At 38.1% G+C, this 19,063-nt stretch overlaps 1 protein-coding gene across 3 annotated transcripts in view; it reads right to left on the bottom strand.

Annotated features, from left to right (window-relative positions):
- MET (MET proto-oncogene, receptor tyrosine kinase) overlaps positions 1–19,063 on the bottom strand; it is a 117,102-nt gene that overhangs the window by 82,604 nt on the left and 15,435 nt on the right. Inside the window, exons 2-3 of one of the 3 annotated variants that reach the window (XM_015134737.3) lie at positions 10,691–10,740; positions 6,189–7,402 (exon numbers count right to left, since the gene is read on the bottom strand). The exons of 1 other annotated variant lie outside the window; for it this stretch is intronic. In XM_015134737.3, coding sequence (XP_014990223.3) covers positions 6,189–7,402; positions 10,691–10,733 — 1,257 coding nt within the window. In that variant the 5' untranslated portion in view covers positions 10,734–10,740. 3 annotated transcript variants of the gene reach the window in all.

The raw sequence follows: 19,063 nt of genomic DNA, 5'->3' as shown, positions 1-19,063 counted from the left end.
TCTTAGGGGGCATTACAAAATTCTGGAAAGAAACTAATTTTAAATTTCTTTTAATAAAATAATGCAATATGCCACTTTTCGTGGAATGAGTAGCATGGATAATTAAAATAAAGAAGTTAGGAAGCAGTGACTGCCTGAGCCTAGGAGAGGATGAAGTAGTGTCTAGAGAAGAAAAATAAATGAAGTGTAAAATTAATGACCTTTTACTTACGTTTTTTAAAAAGTACATGGAATCTTTATACCTCAAGGATTTTCTTTCTTGCAAGATTTTGCTTTCATAGCTATTACATTTGACATATGGCCAAGATATTTAATATTTAGGTTTGGAAGACTGTCTAATATTAAGAATGAAGAATCCTTAACAACATTTTTCATATTGGATAACATATTCTCATTTTTGAACACAATAAGTAAAAAACTCTATAATCTGACTTCACATTTTTCATCCCTAATACAAAATACATTCTCTTGAGAGTGCTAGATTGTTTAAATAAGGCATGCCAAACCAGTATAATTACAGGGATGTTATTTGTAACATTGACTCCACATTCACAGTTCAAGTGGTGTGGGAGATTATAGATATATGGCCTATAAAAGTTATAAATCTTTGTTTATTTTATTAAATATTATGAGACATGCCCTGAGGATGACAGATCAATAACGGTCCTTGTGGTTTCCTGATGGAAGGCTGCAATTATTTTCTTCCATTACAACTTAAATGTAACTCAATTTTACTCATCTATCATCTTTATAATCATACTAAAGAAACATCACTGTATGTTTATTTTTCTGCCTATTCCTATTATTCCTTGTTTGCATCTTGTTTTAATTTTTGTCCTCCTTTAAAGCTGTTCTAATCACTTCGCTTTCTTCCTTTGATGGCTCTGAGTAGTGACTCTTTAACTTTGGCATTCTGTGAAACGGAGATGGAAAATTACTACCTTAAGTTTCCTTTATTTTGGGAAGCAGTTGGCTACTCTTTGAATTTGAGTATAAATGATGTTTAAAAACAAGGAAGCCCAATACAAACAACCTATGAGGTTCACTTTTTCTAAAACTGCATTATCTGCAAATTCTTGAATGCAAGATATGACAAAGTACATAAGAGTAATATCTTATGTCATGCATACTTAGGATTGAAAGTGAGAGGAAGGAGAACAAATTATACCTTCGAACTTGACTATAGTAAAGTTTTGATTCAATTGTCTTTCTCCCCATCCTCTGCCCCCTCAAACTACCACTGCTCCTCACCCCATCTTTTTTTTGGAACTATTAAATCTTAAGAACAACATAACACAAATTAAGCATTATGGAGGCAGGTAACTCATAACAGAGAGGGAAGTGAAAGACCCTTGTAAACAATAGAACCAGAAAGTGCCTCTTCCAGAAAATAATCCAATCATTTGAATTTGCCTTTCTTTACGCAAGTAATCCTTACAATAATAGCTGCTATTTATTTTGTGCCAAGGACCAAGTTGGGACCTTTTACAGATATTATTAATATACCTGTCCACACAATAGTCCTGCATGCAAGATGATGGGTTCAGAGTTTAAATAATGCTCTCATGGCCATCCAGGTAGAAAATGGTGGAGTTCGGATTTGAACCCATATCTCTGACTTCAGTCTCTTTCCATTAGTCCATGCTGTCTCCGAAAGGGCTAAATTTATAGTCATCTTATTGTGCCACGTACGTCATATATATTATCCCAAATTTTCACAAAACCCTGTGAGGTACATATTGTTATCTGCATGTTACCAATGAGACTCAGCCTCCAAGAAGTTAGGTAATGCGGCAGAAGTCACATGGCTGGTATGCAGTAAACCAGGACTTCCACCCAGGTGTGTCTGGCACCAAAGGCTTTTCCCCTTCACTTGATCCAACTTTGATCTTTAAGGTCGTCAAGATGTTGGTGAAAATATTTGCTACAAGTCTTTCAAATGCTTACCTATAGAGCAAAACTTTGATAATAGAACTGCAAGAAAAGCAGTCTTGTGTATTAACTGTATTTTCTGAAAGGTGAGCGTTATTTCAAGAACCCTTTTCCAATTTCAACTTTGATTAAATTTTTTTCCAGAATATACTATTTCACTTGTTTTAATAAATATTCTATAACTTAGGGAACAGAACCTTTGCTGATTTGGGGATTTAAAAAATTCTCTTATTCTGTATCGATTCTCATTTGTAGGAGATTGGGCCAATGTGTACTGATTCTCGTTTTTTTCCTGAAATTGTCACATTAATCAATCCCTTATAGGTAAGAGACTGTTAGAGATTCCACAGTCTTAAAATTAAATTCCACTTAATTTTAAGCAAGTTAATGAAATTTTTGCTACTGCTTATCCTCAAATAGAGATGAAGGTTTTTTCTCCCTACATATGGGTCTTTACAAAGGTTCCATTCATATTATGGGACAATTTTCTCAATTATTTTATTTTGAATAATAATGTGCTATTTAGGGAATATGCATTAGCCTAAAACAACTTCAATCAATACTAATTTAGGATGCTTACAGAGGTTGATTGACGAATGGGTAAAGGAGAAGGTAAAGATACTTAAACAGATTTAGTAATTATTTGTGGGTGTATAATCTCACAGTACTCAATGTTGGAAGTCACTGTAAACAAATTCTTTTTTTTTTTTTTTTTTTTTTTGAGACGGAGTCTCGCTCTGTCACCCAGGCTGGAGTGCAGTGGCCGGATCTCAGCTCACTGCAAGCTCCGCCTCCCGGGTTCACGCCATTCTCCTGCCTCAGCCTCCCGAGTAGCTGGGACTACAGGCGCCTGCCACCTCGCCCGGCTAAGTTTTTGTATTTTTAGTAGAGACGGGGTTTCACTGTGTTACCCAGGATGGTCTCGATCTCCTGACCTTGTGATCCGCCCGTCTCGGCCTCCCAAAGTGCTGGGATTACAGGCTTGAGCCACCGCGCCCGGCCAACAAATTCTTTAGAAACACTTTCAAAAGCAACATAAGAAACAGACACATTGTGAGGATCAAGAATATATTCTTATAGAACAACTGATAGAGTCAACAACATTGGTATTCTATAAGTGGGCACTTGTGGCTTGGGATAAGTTTCCAGAAACAGCATCATATGTGGAGACAAAGAGTTCTGAAGCACAAATAGCTTATGGGTGAAGATGATGAGCACTGGGAATTATCAGATGACTCAGAGGGCTTTTGTGATGTCATCAATATGAGAAGATGCATGTGAAGAGTCTGCATAGACATATTTCATGAAATGTGAGACCGGGAAAAGCAACATAATATGTGATCCTAAATAAGCAAGTCAGGCCTGGTACACCTGCCGGACCCCTAAAATGTAAAACGCCCTTCCCTGGAACTCCCATTATCTGATCTTGTGATAGAAACACTATTTGCACATGGAGGAGAGCTCAAGGAGTGCCAGGAAATCCCTCTTTCAGCAATGTGTCAACACTGAGGACTGGGCAGAAGCATAAGTGGAAAGTTACAGCTGCAGCTTTCTTAACCTTGTCCGCAAGAGTCCCTTTATAAATGTATTAGAGATGTTAATAACAAAACTACAATATGTGTGTCTTTTCACCAAACTTGATGCCAAAGTAAAAACTCAGTTCCAAGAAATTATTAAAAGGGTCACCTGATTTCTGGCCAAGTAAATCTGCCAAGACAAAATGGAGTCATCTTATTGCTTGAGAATCCTGCTAAACAGCTTTGATCTTGTAATCATTTTGTTTTTTGTGTGTGTGATGAATGACTCTAGGTGCCTTCATTTTGGCATTAAGCTAGGAAATGATTATATGCTCATTATTGGAACAATCTGAGGTCTGGATGGGTTATACGAAGAGAGAGAATATGTGTAGTCTCAGTCTCAGAAGAAGTTTGATCTTTGTAACCAGAGAAGATAAACAGGCAAATAAATAGAGGAGGTTTGAAGGTATTTGTCTATGGAATTTGGCCAGTGTAAAAGTTGGCTTCCTTTGTAAGAAGACTATGTTGGCAAGTTCCATCTTGTTTCCCGCAAGAATTTTTGTGATGGGAGTGATAATGGTTTCAGGTGTGGCTAGTGCATTTTGGGAATTTTTCCTGGGCAATAAAACTGACCTGAATTTCATTGGATAATCCCATCTCTTTGTGTCCCTTGAAACACTAAAAAAGTCAAAGGGGTAGGATAAAATGCAGATATGTTTTGAGAATTTCTAGAATTGATAAGTATTTTTACATCTAAGGATTGAAATGTACAAAATTTTAAAAATGAGATATCAATATACCTTTATGAATTCTCTTTTTAATTTTCTTCTTGCCCTACCCCTCTTTTTAATTTTTAACAAAGAAAGATTTAAATAGCAAATTCATGTGCTCTAGGAGCCCTGGAGGAATTCCTAATAGACTCTTTTAAAACTTGTGTCTCAGAATGAACTTACTGGGTGCAGAAAAATATCTTCTCTGTAATGTTATTAACATTATATTTTTATTTCCTAATCCCAGGTTTCTGAAAATCATTTTGTTTCCTTTCATTCTTTTGTAGTTTCTAGTAAAGAAAAGGGGGGCTTCATGAGGAATTCTATTGCTTCTTTGCAACATATATTAAATGTATGCAGGGGGAAATAAGTCTTAGTTGGAATGTATGTGCATGTATTTTATGTATATTCATAGACTTTGGAAGAGAGAGGAAGGAAGTTTTGTTTTTAGTTCACCAAAAGATGAACTGACTTTCTTGGAAGTATTTTCCTAGCATCATAAAAAGTTAACTACAGTTTCCATCTAGAGAAGTGTCCCAGACATTTCAGCAAAAGTCAACCAATTGTTTCTGAATTAATATGCCCTTACCCCTCAGCAAGTTAAATACTTTATGCTATTGAGGACATGTTTAATGTTCTTCCTGATTGCAATTATAACCTTTATATCTTATATTGAAAACTGCTAAAGTAAGTGAAACATACCATGCCAAAGTCAAACTGTCTTTAGAAAAGCTATAGTATTTGTTCATTCGATTATGGTCATAGAAGAAACTCAAAGCCACAACAAACACTCAGACCAGGTGATCAACTGACTAGCAAGATAAATTCTCCAGGTATAGCTGGTAGCTGTTACTATATTTAAATCACAGCACCATGAATATCTCTAACAGCTTCTATGAAAATACCATTTCATATACGTATAAATAATCATCAACCAAAATATTTATGTTTATAAATGTCAAATACCAACCAGGTAAAGTGCCAAGCTAGAACTTGGTAGACACAAGTCTTTTCCAGAAGTAAGTCCATGATTAAAGTCAAGCTCTAAAGGAAGGACTTGGGAGCAAACATCTCCTCTCTACTCTTACAGGTTGTTTAGAGAAGTATACTAGCTCATTTAAAAATGTTTTATTTACCAGCATTTCAGAAGAGAATTTTTTTTTTTTTTTTTTTGAGACGGAGTCTTGCTCTTTTGCCCAGGCTGGAGTGCAGTGGCTGGATCTCAGCTCACTGCAAGCTCCGCCTCCCGGGTTCACGCCATTCTCCCGCCTCAGCCTCCTGAGTAGCTGGGACTACAGGCGCCCGCCACCTTGCCCGGCTAGTTTTTTGTATTTTTTTAGTAGAGATGGGGTTTCACCGTGTTAGCCAGGATGGTCTCGATCTCCTGACCTCGTGATCCACCCATCTCGGCCTCCCAAAGTGCTGGGATTACAGGCGTGAGCCACCGCGCCCAGCCCAGAAGAGATTTTTTAAAGTTAAGTTCCTTTAAATAATGTCAAGAATACAGATTAATCATTTGTGTATCAGTGAGAGAATATAATCTCATAAGGAACAATTATTTAAGGTGTACAAATTAGCTTGAGCATCTTGTAAATGTTGCAGAGATTATATAGAAATGTCAATAATTATGTTTTATGGGAATTGCTGTTGTGATAAAATCTGCGTAAATCTGATCAGAACTACAAAATCTTATATGGGAAATAACTTTAATATAATCTGAAGTGTCACGAGCACACAAATCTGAATTGTAAAAATATTTTCTCTTTTAGTTACCATATTACATTTTAAAGATACCATTTTAGGTGTAAATGAAGATTCAATTTCTAAATTTTCTTGGAAAAAATCTGCAACTATTTTGGATAAATACCATTTACCAAGCACAAAAGAAGTCCTGGATATTCATTTTGAGACTGATACTTATTTCTAATTTACACCTCACAGTATGTAAGTGGGGACTGATGTGACTTACCCTATTAAAACAGTGCTCATGATTGGGTCCATAAAAATGCTGGAGACATCTCACATTGTTTTTGTTGACGATCTTGTTGAAGAAGTCGTTGACATATTTGATAGGGAATGCACACATTGCAGATCGATCCATTGGTTCGGCAGAATCTGGCTTGCTTTGTGCGAACACCCCAAAGAGAATGTCATCATTCAGGCTGGCTCCTATTTGTCTAGCAAGCTGGGCCCCGGGCTTGCTGACATATGCAGCCTGAAGGATATTAAACACTTCCTTCTTTGTGGATCTCTTTTTTCTCTTTTCTGTGAGAATACACTCTAGAGGCATTTCCATGTAGGAGTGCAATCCAGAGTTTAAGGAACAGAACCTGATTATTCTTGTGTGAAAAGTCTGAGCATTTAGAGTTTCCCTTTGGACCGTCAAGAAGTAAATAAAATTGTTGCTTTCAAAAGCATGGATGTACTTAATGGGGTAAGAATCTCTGAACTCAGGTAAAACATCAATGTAGGACTGGTCCGTCAAAAACATAAAACCATCTTTCGTTTCCTTTAGCCTTCTCACTGATATCGAATGCAACGGATGATGTGGGAAATAAGAAGAATTTATGGTATTGCCTACAAAGAAGTTGATGAACCGGTCCTTTACAGATGAAAGGACTTTGGCTCCCAGGGCGCTCACCACACAGTCAGGGCACTGGTTGGGCTCTTCTATCTGTGGGGAGAATATGCAGTGAACCTCCGACTGTATGTCAGCAGTATGATTATGGGGAAAGACATGTCGCTGGCAGGTCCCTCTGTTGACGCTGCCACAGCTAATGAGTTGATCATCATAGTAGGTGTCGACAACCAGAGCCATGTTGATGTTATCTTTCCAAACGCCTCCTGATAAATTGGCTTTGCTGCTGCAGTCCTGACACGGGAAACAATCTGGGTGTTCCAGCACAGGCCCGGTCTTGTACTCAGCAACCTTCTGAAGGTCTTCCTCATTTAAAACATAAATGTAGTTGGTGGCACCGAGGAAAATGTGATGCTCATGTAGAATGACATTCTGGATGGCTGTTTCCGCGGTGAAGTTGGGAAGCTGATACTTCATATTCACATTCATCTCGGACTTTGCTAGTGCCTCTTTACACTCCCCATTGCTCCTCTGCACCAAGGTAAACAGGAGCACGAGGATGCCAGGTACAAGCACAGCGGGGGCCTTCATTGTGAGAGGTTTATCTGCCAAAACAGGTTCAAGGCGAGAGCAGTTCAGTTGTCAGAAACGAAGAGAAAACTGAAAGACCTATACCATTTAAATGACCAGAAATAAAGCTTCCCAACTGGACTTTTACATAGAAGGAAAACAAAAACTCTAGCCAGTTTCACATAAAGATGCATTGTGCGGTTGGACATGACTCCACATAGCTTAATTTTAGAACTCAAGCCATGAACGAATAATTTTAGAGAACCATTGAGATGCAAACAATGTTCTGTATTAAGGCTGATACAGTAACTAAGTTAGACTCATTCAGCAATGAAAGAAAAAACATAGCAACTTTCTTTCTTAACCCCTTGCTGGTTGTTTAATGTGGTTTAATAACTGTGGCTAATGACTAGGTTGATATTTAAAGTTTCTCTGTTAGTCAAGTAAAGGAACTGCGGTTCGGATTCATTTATTCTAGAAATCACAGCAGGCATTGTTTTCTTGGGAGCATGTAGAATTACTAGGCTAAATTTAGCTTCCTTTTGGAAGAAAACAATCATAAATTCTAGAAGCAATATGATCACATGCTGTTTATAGGATTTTGTGTGGAGAGGAATGGTTTGATTATAATTTGGCTACAGTTAACCTATTGTTTTAGACAGACAAATGTTTAATGTAGGATCACTGGGAACTGAAAAACAGCAGGCTGAAAATGTATAAAATAAAACATAATCTTCAGAACTAAAGTCCTAGAACTACTTCTCGGGAAAAACAACATATTGTTCATTACCAAGTCAAAAAGCTATTTAGTAAAAAGTACATTATTTTAACATTTCATTGTATGCATATAGACAGTATTTCTATGAGGAAACATGAATGGGCTTGTTATTCAGTTTTTAAAACTTAAGGTGCACAAGTTATGAACATTGTGAGTTCTCCTTATAATAATTACAGGCAAGGTAGTAGGTTGGAAAGGAGAGGCCTTAGAATGAGTATAAACTAAATAGGTATGACTTTTTAAAAATAGCATAATTCTGATAGTAGAGGGGGAGCCTCTAAAAAACATACTAGGCATTATGACTGTGCCAAAGACTAACCCTAGATCTACAAAAACCACATCAGAAATCGCTGAGCAGCCGGTATGTGCAGGGCTCTGTGCTTGCACTATGGGAAATGGGACATAGCCGCTGCCCTTCAGTGAAGCTGCAATGTGGCTGAGTGATAACCCATATATGCTGATTATTGAGGCACTGTCCATGGCATTACAGTACCCTGCATAGCACAAACCAAAAGCTACAAGCATCAAGGGAAAAAAATCACAGCCCGTACTTAGGATTATTATGATCGTGAGAAACAGAGACAAATTCACTATGTTGTGAGGTCCAGGAGAGCAAGGACAAAGTTTGTTTGGCTCATCATTGTATCCCAAGTACCTGGTACAGAGCCTGAGATGCAGAAGGTGTTAAACGAATAGATACTGAATAGATGATGAATAAAAATTAAGCCACAAATTCGAAGTTACGTAACGGTTAAGGGTAGTAGACAAAATTTGCATCCAAAACTTTTTGACTCCAAATCAAAAATAATTTTACCCTACTAATAGTCTAAGAATTGGGGACTTTAAGAGGTGATCGATAATCATTAGGGAATTTTGAGCTAGAGAGTGATACAATGAAGGTTTTACTCTAGGAAGATTGATCTGGAGTCAGGGTGGCCTAGAACAGAGAGAACCTGGCAATGGAAAGACCAGTTGACAGGCTATTTTTATATCCCACAATGAGGTAACAGGGGCCAGAACAAATATGGTAGCCTCAAGGATAGAAGAAATGAATAAGGGACATGTTTGAGTAAGTAGGATTTGATACCCTAATGTATCAAACACAGTGCAAAACAGAAAGCAAAGACAAACAAAGATGATTAGTAGTTATCTTGGAAAAGTAGAACAAGTTAAAAAACTAGGATAGACTACACTGGGAAGTTAGGCTGAATATATGGGAATGGTAGATTGGTTTTAACAACATTGAGTCGGATGTGCTGCTGGGAAATGAGTGCATGTTCTCCTATGACTACTAGGTTTTACATTATTCACCAGGAAACAGGTGCCTGGAACAAGTGAAGAATGAAAACTCTGAGCAGACAGAGCATTAGTGCCAAAGAACAGAGGTGGAAATGAGAAGGATTCTGAGAAGCCTGCCTTAACTGGGAAAGCGGCATGATCAGTCTTGGATGAAACAATATCTGTCTTAAGTGAGACACATGAGTGTCAGGTATTTGCCACTGCTGCACTAGAAGGAATAACAATTTAGAACTTGATTGGCTGAGTAACAGAGATTCCACTTGGACTAGAAATAAACTTTGCACATTATCTGCATAGAGGTGATGGTTAAAACCAAGAATGGGTCTGTTCATGAACAGACTAGATGAAAGAAGAGAAGGCAAATGACCTAAATCTTCGGGGATAGGCACAGTAGAGAAATCTGTGGAGGAGTCAAGGAAGGTTAAGGTCAGTGAGGCATCAACAGAGCAAATACTGCACTGTGTCACAAAAGCCAGGCGAGGGTCTCAAGAAGGAGGACGTTGGTCCACATGGAACCTCTTTGTTGATCTTCAAGGCAGTAGTTTCTATAGCAGTGTCAGATGTTAGACTGAGGGAATGGGTGACGAAGAAGTAGAATGTTTGTCAAAGGGAAGACAAGCAGAAAGCAGTAACAGGGTGAAAAGGAGTTTATTCTTAAATCGTGGGAAAGACATATGATTATTGGCAGGACCCCCCCTTTCTTCTACCAACATTTATTGGATGTCTACAAAGACATGATGCCTTTCCCTGGGAAGCTCAAGTCACTTGATGGAGGCAGTGGGTTAACGGTTATCAGAATGCAGAGGAAGGGAGACCAACTCCACTGGAAATGATGCTAGAACTGAGTCTCAAAGGAGGATAAAGAATGAAGAATCCTGGCTGGGCACAGTGGCTCATGCCTGTAATCCTAGCACTTTGGGAGGCTGAGATGGGCAGATCACTTGAGGTCAGGAGTTTGAACCCAGCCTGACCAACACGGTGAGACCCCATCTTTACTACAAAAAAATTAGCTGGGTGTGGTGGTAGGTGCCTGTAATCCTAGCTACTTGGGAGGCTGAGGCAGGAGAATTGCTTGAACTCGGGAAGCGGAGATTGTAGTGAGCCAAAATCATGTCATTGGGGGTACAGGCTATGAAGGGATAAGCAGAGCTAGAGAACTGTAGTTGGACCAGAGGAAAAGATGAAGCCTCAGTAAGGCAAAGCCATGTAATAATAAAAATAACAAGAACATATACTGAGTGCTTACCATGTGCGAGGCATTCTGCTAAACCCTTTGATTTACTCTTCATCAACACCCTGTGAAGAAGGAAGTATTATTATCCTTCTCTTCTAGATAAGCAAACTTGCTAAAATCACACAGTTAGAGCCAGGCTTCAATTCCACGTCTGCCTAAAGAGAACCCATTCATGCTCTTAAGTGCTTCACTATACCGAAGCAGCTTCCCAAGCGAGGCGGGAGCATGCACTAGAACAGAAGTCAGACAATCAGACCTCTGATTCCAGCCCTTTCCCTCTCTAGCTGTGTGACTCCAGGCAATCATCCACCTCTGAGTCCCAGGGTCGGATATTCTCACATGACCATTTTAAGGATCAAAAAGAGATCTCATCTCTGAAAGCACTTTGATCAATAAAGAGTACATATAAATGCTTGCTATTTTATCTGTAATTCTCATTGTTTTGCAATGTACTAGCAAATTTTTGGTGCTGGTAGAGGGAATAACAAGGAATAGAAGAAAAGGATTAGGGACAAATTGTTCTACTAGAGGGCAAATACAAACTGTAAACCAAACGGCAAATACATATCTAAACCATCTAGAGCATAATGGGGAAAATAAATATTATGTGAAAAGTTAACTGCACTTATCAATATGGTATCAGTGTATCTAACAAAATTGAGCCTAATAAATAATTTATTGCTGTATTTTCTGTAGAAATGATAATGAAAGAAAGGAAACAAATGAATTATTATTGCCAAAAGGGAGAAAAGTATTATAACCAATTTGCATGTTAGTTGATGCCCATTAACGCAGTGTGAAGTGTGAATGTCGTTTTTTCGTCTAGGTTTTTTGAAGAAGGCTGCAAAATAATCTGTAATCCTAGCACTTTGGGAGGCACAGGTGGGCAGATCATGTGGTCAGAAGATCACGACCATCCTGGTCAATATGGTGAAACCCTGTCTCTACTAAAAGTACAAAAACTAACTGGGCATGGTGCGTGTGCCTGTAATCCCAGCTACTTGGGAGGCTGAGGCAGTCCAGGGAGTTTGAGGTTGCAGTGAGTTGAGATTGCGCCACTGCACTCCAGCCTGGTGACAGAGCAAGACTCCGTCAAAAAAAAAAAAAAAAAAAAAGAGATATTGTATTAAATTACGTTTTTAAAATAAGATTCCTATCTTAAGGTTGACACATAAATCACACACTGTATTGTGGACAAGAATCCAAGAAAATGTACACATGTAGAAATCGGCTTTGTGTTATTTCATTTGATGAGATGGAAAATCAGTGGGGAAGGAGAATATATTTTCTATTTAAAGAAAAACCATTGCAGAACACAGTTGGAGTTAGTACCTTAGTCTCCTACACCTTCTTTACATTATCTGTTACCATATGGTGATGCCATTTTTCAAGTGAATACATCAAAAAAAGGTTAACTTTTTAAATTAAAGAAAACAATGGGACTAGGGCCCATTGTCGACGATAGAAATTTTAATTACAATAGAAGTTTCTGTTCAAACCTCAGATAATGAGAAAATGTAATCACCGAAAATGCCCCATTTCCTTGATCATTCCCATTAATAAAGGCCCGTCCCCATTAACAAAGGTGTATGTTGGTCAGATCGGATCTTTTCTGGGAAATGTTTTGTGTCCTTGCTAAGGAAAGGAGGGAGACCTTTTAGACGTATTTGGTGCTGAGCTGGGCACTAAGATGATAACTGCTAGTTAAATGAGTGACAGCTGAGAGGCCAAGTGCACAGGCACTGGGCCAGATTTTAGGGTTTGAATCCATTCACTGTCTATGTTACCTTAGGCAAATAGGTCTAAGCCTCTATTAAAATATGGGCAGGATTATAGCACCTACCTCACTTTTGAGACTTATTCTAAGGATTCAATGAGTTAATGCATGTAGAACACTGCACGGCACGTAGTAGGTCAATGCATGTTCTCTATTGTTTGTACACGGCCCCTAACAAACACTTACAAGCATCTAAGTGTCAGATACTGTACAGAGTGCTGAAGATACAAAGATAAAACACTTTTGAAATGTCAATGAGCTCTCAGGCCAGTAGTGGAGATAGACAGATTATAGTTTAAACTCAATGTGGAAATGTCTACAGAGGCCCTTAAAGGACAACTTAACCAGGACAGAAAGTCACGTGGGCTTACCAACCAATCAATCATGGTGCTTTCCTCATAATGCATTCACAATTCTGAGGTCAAACAATGGAGAGGATCTAGTTTTAGTTGTGGCAGTGCAGCTAATTATTTGTATGACCCAAGCAAGTTACTCAACTTATTTGAAAATTATAGTGCTGAACCAGCTGTGTGCTGGCTCATGACAGCCTACTATGTGTATCTCTTCCCAATTTGTGTTTCAGTGACTTCATCTTGGTAGCCTGAAATAAGCCATGGGGGGTATATTGACACCATAGAAATTGGCAAACACTACAAATCAGGGCTTATTAAAGCCTGTAGGGGGATGGTTATTAAATATTTAATGGCATACTCCTGGGTGGAACTAAAGAACTTCAAAGTATTTTCCATTTCTAATAATTTTCAACTCTGAGATTATTCCCCTATGACTACATTTTACACCAATGCCATTGACTTGACATATATTGCTTTCACTTCCTCGTCTATATAACTTGCCAGATCTGGCTGTGTGAGCATTTTAATATTTATATTGGTAGTGAAATACTCCAGAAATACTTTCACTTTTCGTATATTTTTGCCCTGATACATTTATCCCCCCATGATGTGTCTGGATCAGGCTTTCAATATAGACTGTCTTTTCATTGTTTCTGTTATTTTTTCTTTCTGAAATAGTGCTAGCCATTTAACCAACTTTGAGTTCCTTGCTAAAAGGAACATGTAAAGATGATTCAAACGGACTGACTAATTCATTCTCTTAAAATGTGCACATATCAGGTGAAAGTGAATCACCTATAAAACATTTCTTTATTTCTTTTCAGATGAAAGTTAAGGTAATATCACTGGCAAAACATTTCCTGGCAGTGATCATCTCAATGGCACCTTGGCCACTAAACTATTGATATTTAGGAGTACTTCCTTTAAAGAAGATGGCTCTGTTATTAACAGCTACAAATATCAGTTCAGCCTGCCTTTAAAACCAGCGACTTGATCTGTCCACCATCTGCCCACCTCTAGTTTTCTCATTCAAGTAGCTTACATTGGTCTTTTCATTTCCCAGAAATCTAGCAATATATTTAAATCTCTAAGTATTCATTGAGCAACTGTCAACACTATCACTGTCCTCATCATAAAAACATTGCAGAGCCTACAAAAATGTATAGTGTATTCAAACACTGATTCCTCAGGAAAAAACCAACAGAGGCAATAGAATAACTTTTTTCTTGAGAGAGAGACTTTCTAAACCTTGACACAGGTAATTTTGCTTTCTTTAGGGATTAATTTTCTTAGCAGTCATAATTTGTAACTATGTAGATAGCACCTTATAGTACACAGATATGGTCAGTTCCATCATCTCTTCTAATCGTGATTATCTTATAAGGTAAGCATTATCCTGTGTTTCCAGATGACAAAACTAAGGTTCAAAGAGGAGAAAATATTAGCTGAAATCTAAACAAGCAATTCAGTTATTCTGAGTGTACTTCTAATTGTTTTAAAATGCATGATGCTTATTTGAATTGTTTTAAATTGTTTGCATTTCTTGGAAAAGATTTTTATTCCAAAGGCACAGTATTTTAATAAATACCTCTTTTCACCTTCCCAGAATCCACTGTCTCTTATACTGGCAACTCTTTTGAAAACTCTCCCTCTCCTATCTGCTGGGACTGTCAATCACATGGTCTATCTACATCTTTCAACACAGAATGAGTGTGCAAACCAGGCTGGCCTTTCAATGAACTCTATTCTCTTGCCATGGAGCTTGGTCAGGGCTGAGTATGTGGCCAAAGCAAGGCCAAACAGAATCTCTTCGGGGATTTAATATGGATGCTGGGAGAGGGCCTCTTTCCTTCTGAGAGCATGAGCACTAAAGATGATTTTATCTTGGGATGTCTGATGCCCATCTTTGCCACTATGTGGAAAAAGCCAGCCTGAGCATGAAACTGACCCAAAAGGCCAGAGAGCCCAGACACGGAGGGAGGCAGACTCCTGATGTGATTGTTTGAGCATCTATATCCAGCCATGTCTTAAGCTAAGGGAAGCCAGTAAAATTTCTTCTTTTCTTGCTTATTTCTTTTTTTTTAAATAAGTTTAGTAATGATTCTTTTTATTCCTTGCACCTGAAAAAGTCCTAAACTAACAATGTCCAGTAGAAAATATTACAAACTTGAGTTTAACCACAAAGTCAAGTGCATAAAACCAACTTTATGTAAAATATTCAAGTAATTGGGACTTGAATAATTATTTTAAATATTTCACTTTGCATTTGGGAACATATCTATTAGTTAAGATTTCTGAGGTGGTATACTAGTTTTTTCTTATTATATAATTCCAAAATCTTCTACAATATTTACATAAGATAATCTCAAAATGGAAATAATGGATCTAAGTAAAGAGTTAAGATACAGAAACTGGAAAATATTTTAACATTGCTTTTAAGTGCAAGAAAGGGATTTATGATGATGGAATATGGCTGAAGCCCCATATTAAGGAAATTACAGTCATAAAAACAGCCATGGCTAAATTTCCAGGAATACTTGCCAGAGTGAAATCCTAAGGAAAAATCTTGACCCTGTCCACATTTATATTATGTTTATTAACTTTAAAAGTAGGCCTATTAAAATAAAGTTAAGATTCCAATAGAAGATTCCTGATGACATTTAAAATACTGTGTTTATAAACACTCACTGTTTATGAAGAATCATATTACATTGTATTATAAGATATTAATCAAGTATTTGGGAGCACCCAATGCATGCAATGTATCTGACTAGATACTAAGAGTTTCTTCCCTCAAAGAGTGTACAGTCCGTGGATTTGAAGATAACAGGATAAACTCTGAAATCTAAATTTGTAACCTAAATGGAAAAGTGGATAGATCTACTGGGCTGAAAGCAAATTTGTAAACATGCTTGACTGAATGTTTGATTCTTATGCCTAAAGACTTACAGTTAGTGTTACGATAATCAAAAGCGCTACATTGACTTTAAAAAGATAAAACAATAGGCTGTGTCAAAAATCCCTTCTATGGTAGCCAGACACTACCTTGACAATGGTTTCTAACAGTGAATAGAAGGGACAGGAGGAATCTTCAGAGTTTTTCAGCCCATTCAACTGCTCTTTGGCATAATCACATTTAAACACCCCAAAATATTCCGGAGACAAGGTGGAGTGTAGTGGAGAGAGTGTGGGCTTTACTGTCCGACAGACTTAAATGGGATGTGAATATGGCCTTTTTCGCTGACATGCCTTCTGATTTGAGTGTCAGTTTCTTACATTCAAAACATGGGGATAATCATATACATCTCATGGGTTGGCCATGAGAGTTGGAGATAAACTGTGAGAAACTGCATTCAGTTATGCAGCACACCCTAGCATTTAATAAATGTAGCTACTATGCTTATTATCCTAACTTGTGTTTCGGCCAGTTTCTGCCTGCCCTCAAAAAATGAGGAAGTTGGCACAGTCCCTTGGGTGAGACCACTCCAAATACCTGGTGACTGCTTCATCACTTTAGTCCTCTCATCCACAGTATAAATAGTGTTATTTCTTCTTTTCCCACCCTTTAGCCATCTTGTGGTTTTCCTCTAACCTCGGTTCAAGTTCTTGAAGTCCTTCGAAAATTGCCCCCCAAGACAGAGGCCACAGTAACGGCCTCCCGTACTAAAGAAGTAAAAACAAATAGGAACCAGTATTTTAACTCTTTAAAAAAGAGTTAGCCCAGGCTGGGCATTGTGACTCACGCCTGCAATCCCAACACTTCTGGAGGCTGAGGCCGGACGATTGCTTGAGTTCAGGAGTTTGAGACCAGCCTGGGCAAACCCCAACTCTACAAAAAATAAAAAAATTAGCCAGGCATGGTGGCATGTGCCTATAGTCCCAGCTACTGCAGAGGCTGAGGTGGGAGGATCACTTGAGCCAAGGAGGTTGAGGCTGCAGTGAACCGTGATCACACCACTGTACTCCAGCCTGGATGACAGAGCCAGACTCTGCCTCAGGTAAAAAAAAAAAAAAAAAAAAAGAGTAAGCCCATATCCCAACTGAGATTTAGCAAGTAAAGATATAGGATGCTGAGTTAAATTTGAATTTCAGATAATTTGTTTAGTGTAAGTATGTCCCATAAATGAATTTTATATGACAATCCTAGTTGTCAGCAAATGGGGAAAAATAAGGGAACAATAATCTTTTTTACCCACAAAACTCAGATTAAAAAGATTTGGGCCAAACCTATTTATCTTTTGGGTTAGAATGTTTTTTAAGGTTTCTGTGGCATATATGTATTGCAAAACTGCATAGCATTTTTGGCTTTGCTTCTGTACAGCTAAATCATGCTTTAAAAGTTCCTGACAGGTGGTTTTAAGTGTCACATGAAGGTATAACTATATGAAAGGGAGTAAAGAAACTTTTTCCCCCCTACAGTTGTTCTGTATGTGGCAGCCTGTCATTTACATGAAATTTCTGAAACAGAAAAGGTATTCCCAGGTTGATTTACATGCTTTATTTATAATAAATGAGCTTATTAAAAAATTCGAATACAGGTGGCTATAGGAGATAAACAAGTTAAGCTTCGTACAGGAATGATGTGCATGTGTTATAATTAATGTTTCCAGGGGGTGCTCTAAACAGTTTCTTGGTTATTACACAAATGTTGTTTCTTTGACAGATAGTGCTTTTATTCAGATTCTTATCAGCTTTTGCATCCCCTCTTAGTCCTATAATCATTTAAAAAGTTGAAAATTGCTGCCTCTTAGCATAAGAAAAAGCCAATTGTAGGCCGGGCGCGGTGGCTCACGCCTGTAATCCCAGCACTTTGGGAGGCTGAGACAGGCGGATCACGAGGTCAGGAGATTGAGACCATCCTGGCTAACATGGTGAAACCCCGTCTCTACTAACAATACAAAAAAAAAAAAAATTAGCGGACGTGGTGGCGGACGCCTGTAGTCCCAGCAACTCGGGAGGCTGAGCCAGGAGAATGGCGTGAACCCGGGAGGTGGAGCTTGCAGTGAGTCGAAGTTGCGCCACTGCACTCCAGCCTGGACGAAAGAGCCAGACTCCATCTCAAGAAAAAAAAAAAAAAGAATAAGCCAATTGTGCATTTTCTAGTTGTAACATATGATTGAGACCATTATCCAACTCTGATATGGCAAGAGTAAAGATAAAAAGAATAGAATGCCATTATATCCTCAAGATTATCCTTTATAAATTCATATTCTGTCAGCAAACATCTTTGTCCTTTTAAGAATGGTTGAAAGTACTCAACTTCTGGGAAAGAAGAATAAATGGACATTTGTTTTCACCATTGTGCATAATGTAAAAAATATTGTTCAGAAATTACGTTGAACTCTCAGAGCCCTAATTGACAGATGGGCTTTTGTCCCATTAATAAATTTTAGGTCAAACAAAAATGTTTCATTGCCATTGAAAGTGTGAAGGTTGAACTTCCCCAATGTAAAGAAAGTGCTAAAATGCATGAAAACCTATACAAGTACTTTTTTTTTCATATTTTTCAGCCAAATGAATGGACATAATTTTGTGATTCAGACTGTGTAGTAGTGTTACCAATTTTTGTTCAATTAATCCAGGAACACTGAATAACATAAATCCACAAATCACATTTGAGAAACATCTTTCCAAGTCTATATATTAAAAAAAAAAAAATGATAAGCCAAGCAACCTTTGCCGGTTGCATTCAACTACAGGGTTTGGAAAGGATAAACCGACTGAACAGTCAGAATGTGAACCACTGAAGGGAGACAAGTTGGAGAGGAAGCTGGTACATTACTCACGAATGAATCAGACATTCCCTCCCTCCTTGTTTGAAAATGTCCTCGGCATTAAGCATGGTACAATTCCAAACGAGGAACTGTGCTCAGGATTGAATTTATATGACTGATCAGTTTCCTTTGCTGTTATCGAAAGCAGATATCAAATGGCTGTGGAGGAATGCAGGTGGTGAGTGAACCCCATTCTTTTCATAGTGGCTGTCACATAAAGAAAGAAAAATCAGCACGCAGAGACAGAGAGACAAAGGGGAGAGGTGTGAGGGTGCCAAAGGCCAGGGCCCCTCTTGCCTGAAAACGTAGAGCCTTTGAATGAGGTGGGCGTTCCTTGTAATGCTATTTTTCTCTTAGGTCTGAAATTATTTTGCTTATTTTGCTCACACCTGAGAAATTTTTCTGGAAATCAATGTTTGCAAGTAGACTCTGACACTGAAATGAACTAAGGTCTCTTTTTCACGATCAAAATTGTCAGTAT

The sequence above is a fragment of the Macaca mulatta genome, chromosome 3 (genome assembly GCF_049350105.2).
Source record: "Macaca mulatta isolate MMU2019108-1 chromosome 3, T2T-MMU8v2.0, whole genome shotgun sequence".
NCBI lineage: Eukaryota > Metazoa > Chordata > Mammalia > Primates > Cercopithecidae > Macaca > Macaca mulatta.
This window is presented reverse-complemented; position numbering and strand designations above follow the sequence as displayed.